The sequence below is a fragment of the Lipotes vexillifer genome, unplaced genomic scaffold (genome assembly GCF_000442215.2).
Source record: "Lipotes vexillifer unplaced genomic scaffold, Lipotes_vexillifer_v1.1 scaffold14, whole genome shotgun sequence".
Lineage (NCBI taxonomy): Eukaryota > Metazoa > Chordata > Mammalia > Artiodactyla > Lipotidae > Lipotes > Lipotes vexillifer.
Genome location: NW_006775372.1, coordinates 3,050,258 through 3,053,894, shown reverse-complemented (window position 1 = coordinate 3,053,894; position 3,637 = coordinate 3,050,258). Strand labels below are relative to the sequence as shown.

Below are 3,637 nucleotides of genomic sequence, written 5' to 3'. Positions count from 1 at the left end.
CAAAACAACTCTGGTTTTTACAACTCATTGGGAAACACGCTAAGCAATTAATTTTATGGGCCTTGCTGATGTAAACTATATCAAGAAATATACATGTAAGATGATGTAAAAGAAACATGGGTAAAATAGGATAACTGCAGATGGTTGTTGTTACCATTGAACAGGAAGATCTGAAAATCTCAGAGTGGAAAATCTGCAGAATTTTAGGGGGACAGGATTGGAGGTTGGAAAAAGCCACGGGCTCTGTGGGAGGAAGACCCCAGCTTTGCGCGGTATCTTTGAGTGGGTTGCGTGCATCTAGACGCTCCAGCTACGCTCAGTGGTGTATTTAGGGAAGCCACTGCGTTTTGGAATGTGCGAGTGCAATTCTGTACGAGAAGGCGGCAGTGCCAGTGTGCGTGTCTTTTGGACTCTGCTGCGTTACACAAATATCCCCAAGTTTGGAGCACAGCCTTCCTCACATCCCAGGCCTCTGTAGGCTCTCCTACCCGCAGGGGGCTGGAGCACAGTCACTTGCCAGTGGAGCTCAGGGCAGTACAGAGCTTTGTTAGGGGTGGTGTAGCATAGATGCTGCTGCGTCTCTTCCTCTGGGGGGGCCCTAGCTGGGGATGGAGAACGCGTGTGGCGAAAGAGCATTGGAAGAGAGTACAGGAGGGGACGGGGCAGCAATTCTGCTGCTGAAAAGGCCAAATCAAAAGACTTGGGCCCAAGACAAGGATTAGAGTGTAGGAACGGTTTGTCTTGAATAAGTCACTCAGGCTGGGCGGGTAGTGCTTGTCTATGGAACAACAGACACCTGAGAAAACAACTAGGGGCGTGGGTCTATGAGCTGCCCGCTCAGATCGGTTTCCACGGGACAACAGGAAGGAGGGAAGGAAAGGGCTGGAGGAAGGTCTGAATGGAGGGAGGAAGAAGAGAGGGAAGTAGGAAGGAAGGGAGGAAGGGAATGAACGAGAGAAAGAAGGAACGAGGGAGGGAGGGAGGATGAGGAACGTGTCAGTCAAACGTCCCTGCCTGGCCTCCGTCTCGCCTTATTACCCCCACCACAGTCCTGTCACTTAGCTCTTTCCAACTCCTCGGGAAAAGGGAAATTCAGATAGGCGAAAGCGTGAGCGGAGCTGAGCCCGGGGTAGGAACCGGGGAGAAAGCCCACAGCTTAGGGGCGCTCCGTCCTTCCTTAGCCTGTTCCCATGCCCTTGTGGGTGCCGAGGCCCTGCTGCCCGAGACTGCGCCTCACATCCAGGCCCGGGCATGCTCGCACCTGACGTTCACTGGATGGCGTGGGGGAGGTGGGGCAGGAAGGAGCGCAAGCGGACCGTGGGGGAACCTGCGTGGGGGCGGACCACCTGGAGAGGGGCGCACGGCGGCGCTCGGCCGGCACGGCATCCCCCCTGCGCTAGAGCTGCCGGCTCGCTGCCCCTCAGACCTGCCCACGGCCCTCCGCCCGCCCCCCGTCACTCACTTCCCTTCCAGCCAATGGCGCGGCCGCCTGTCACCCTCACCCCACCCCTGGAGGCAGAGCGGGGAGGGCCTTGGCAGGGAGGGCGCGGGGCCGGAGTTGAATGATTGAACTTTCCAGCGGAGTTGCGGCGGCCGCGAGGTTCCCGGCAGTGCGGCCCCGGCGCGGAGCTGGGAGCCTCGGCCAGCGCCCGGCGCCCGCGCCCCCGACCCGCAGCCATGGTGCCCGGGGCGCCCCTGACCCTCTGCCTCTGGCTGGCGGCCTCCGGGGGATGCCTGGCGGCCGGCTCCGGCGCGACGGCCGCCCGGCGGCTGGACGAGTCGCTGTCGGCCGGGAGCGTCCAGCGCGCCCGCTGCGCCTCCAGGTGCCTCAGCCTGCAGATCACGCGCATCTCCGCCTTCTTCCAGCACTTCCAGGTATGAACCGCCGCCCGCCCGGGTCCTCCCCGGCGCTGCGGGCCGCGGCGGGTGCGCACGGGGCGCGCGCCTCTCAGCCTCGCCGCCCAAACTTCTCGCCCAGCTCAGCCGGCAGATCCGGCTTTCCCTCCGCGTGGATCTTACAATCTGGGCGCGCGAACCCTCTTTTCCAGCCTCCTCCCTGCTCCCGAAAGGAAAAAGAAGCCGGCGGCATCTTTACCTAGCTCCCTTCTTCCGAGGGGGAAACGAAAGGCGGTTTCTCTGGGAAGGGAGAGGAGTTTTGTGGCTTCCAAGGGTGGGAGTGTGGGTTTGATAGTTGCCCGGGACTTCCGCGCGGGACTGCGGGCTGGTGGCGAGTCCCGCAAACTCCGGGGCGCTCCGGGCCCTCGGCGCGGCGGGCGCGGCGGGCACAGCGAGCGAGGCCGGGAGGCGCGCACAGCTCCGCCCGGGGACCCGCGCGACGAGCCCCGGCCCCGCAGGTGCCCGCGGGAGGACACTTTTGTCTCTTTCGAGCTTTGCTTTCGCCCTCGGCGGGCCGAGAGCTCGCGGCCCACCCTTCGAGCCCCGGGCGGGGCACTTGGGCCAAGTCGTGCGTTCCAGCGCGTTTGTGTTGGGGCCCGGGGAGGCGGTGGTGATGGTAGCTGTGCGCGCCCCAGTTCGGAGCCCCAGAGCTTCCAGGTCTCGCCAACGAAGGGCGTGGAGAGTAAGGGAAGGGATGCAGGGGATACGGGACTTGGAGGCGCCGTGTTTGGATGCTCTGAGCGGGCTCCCGGGGGCCAGTATCTCCCCCAGCCCTCGTAGGTTCTGTCGGCTTGAGGGTAGGAGAGCTTGTGGGAGTGTGGGTGTTGAGTGTGTAGAAGGTTCAGAGAACGGCACGCTTGGTGCTGTGGATGGCCGGGATCCTGGGGCGGGGGGGGTGGGGAGGGAGGGCGCCACAGAGGGGAGGACCCCGCGGGACTTGCTCAGGGACACTGGCTGAGCGTGGGCGCACGGGAACCGCTCCCGGCCCCGACCGAGGCGCGTCCCACAGCTGCCTTCCCCAGCTGACCCGAGTGCGCGCACCCTGAAACCATTCACGCAGATAACCGAATTCCTCTCGTCTGCCCTGGTTCTCGCCCTCGCCTTTTCGTCTCTATCCTTAGTTGCTCACCTGCTTCAGAGTCCCGGCTTCTCGCCGCAGGGAAAACTGCGGAGGCCAGAAGGAGACCGGGGCTCCTGGGTGGGGTTCTAAGCCGAGTCCTCTGCCCTTGAGAAATAAACTGGGCGTCTCTTCCACTCGGGCGGGTTACATGGGCCTTCCCAGAGGCCCTGGGGACTAAGCTGCGACAGGAGGCCATCGTAATGACCGTGGAGTTGGGGACGAATCTCCGAAGTCTGAACATCGGTTCATTCTGGCGTGAGAACTCGTGAAACCTCGCGCCGAGCGGCACAAGGAGAACTAAAAGTTGGGATCTTCAGAGAGTGAACCAGCTGGCGAAGTTTGCATGCGCCTGAGTGCGTGCTTCTCTGTGTTCTCAAAGAAGCGACATCCGGTGGGTGTCAGAGAACTCGGCGCGCTCTGCTGTCCTCGTGGGTCTTCAGGGAAAGGGAAAAGGGAGTGTGGTCTCGTGCGCTGAAATTACGCGGACATCCTGGAGAGGGCCCCTTCCCAGCCCCCTGGTTTCCAAACCGCCGGCCCTGCGCTCGCAGTCACTCTCCCGAGGAGACGCCACACTCTTGTGTAAACCACAACAGAAAACAAAACGAACCGGCAGCCTGTTCC

The 3,637-nt window shown here is 62.5% G+C and overlaps 1 protein-coding gene across 1 annotated transcript in view; it reads left to right on the top strand.

Annotated features, from left to right (window-relative positions):
* The first annotated feature begins 1,677 nt into the window (after positions 1 to 1,677).
* Positions 1,678 to 3,637, top strand: part of ANOS1 (anosmin 1) — a 203,025-nt gene continuing 201,065 nt past the window's right edge. Inside the window, exon 1 of the mRNA XM_007449895.1 lies at positions 1,678 to 1,875. Coding sequence (XP_007449957.1) covers positions 1,678 to 1,875 — 198 coding nt within the window. The remainder of the gene's footprint in view (positions 1,876 to 3,637) is intronic.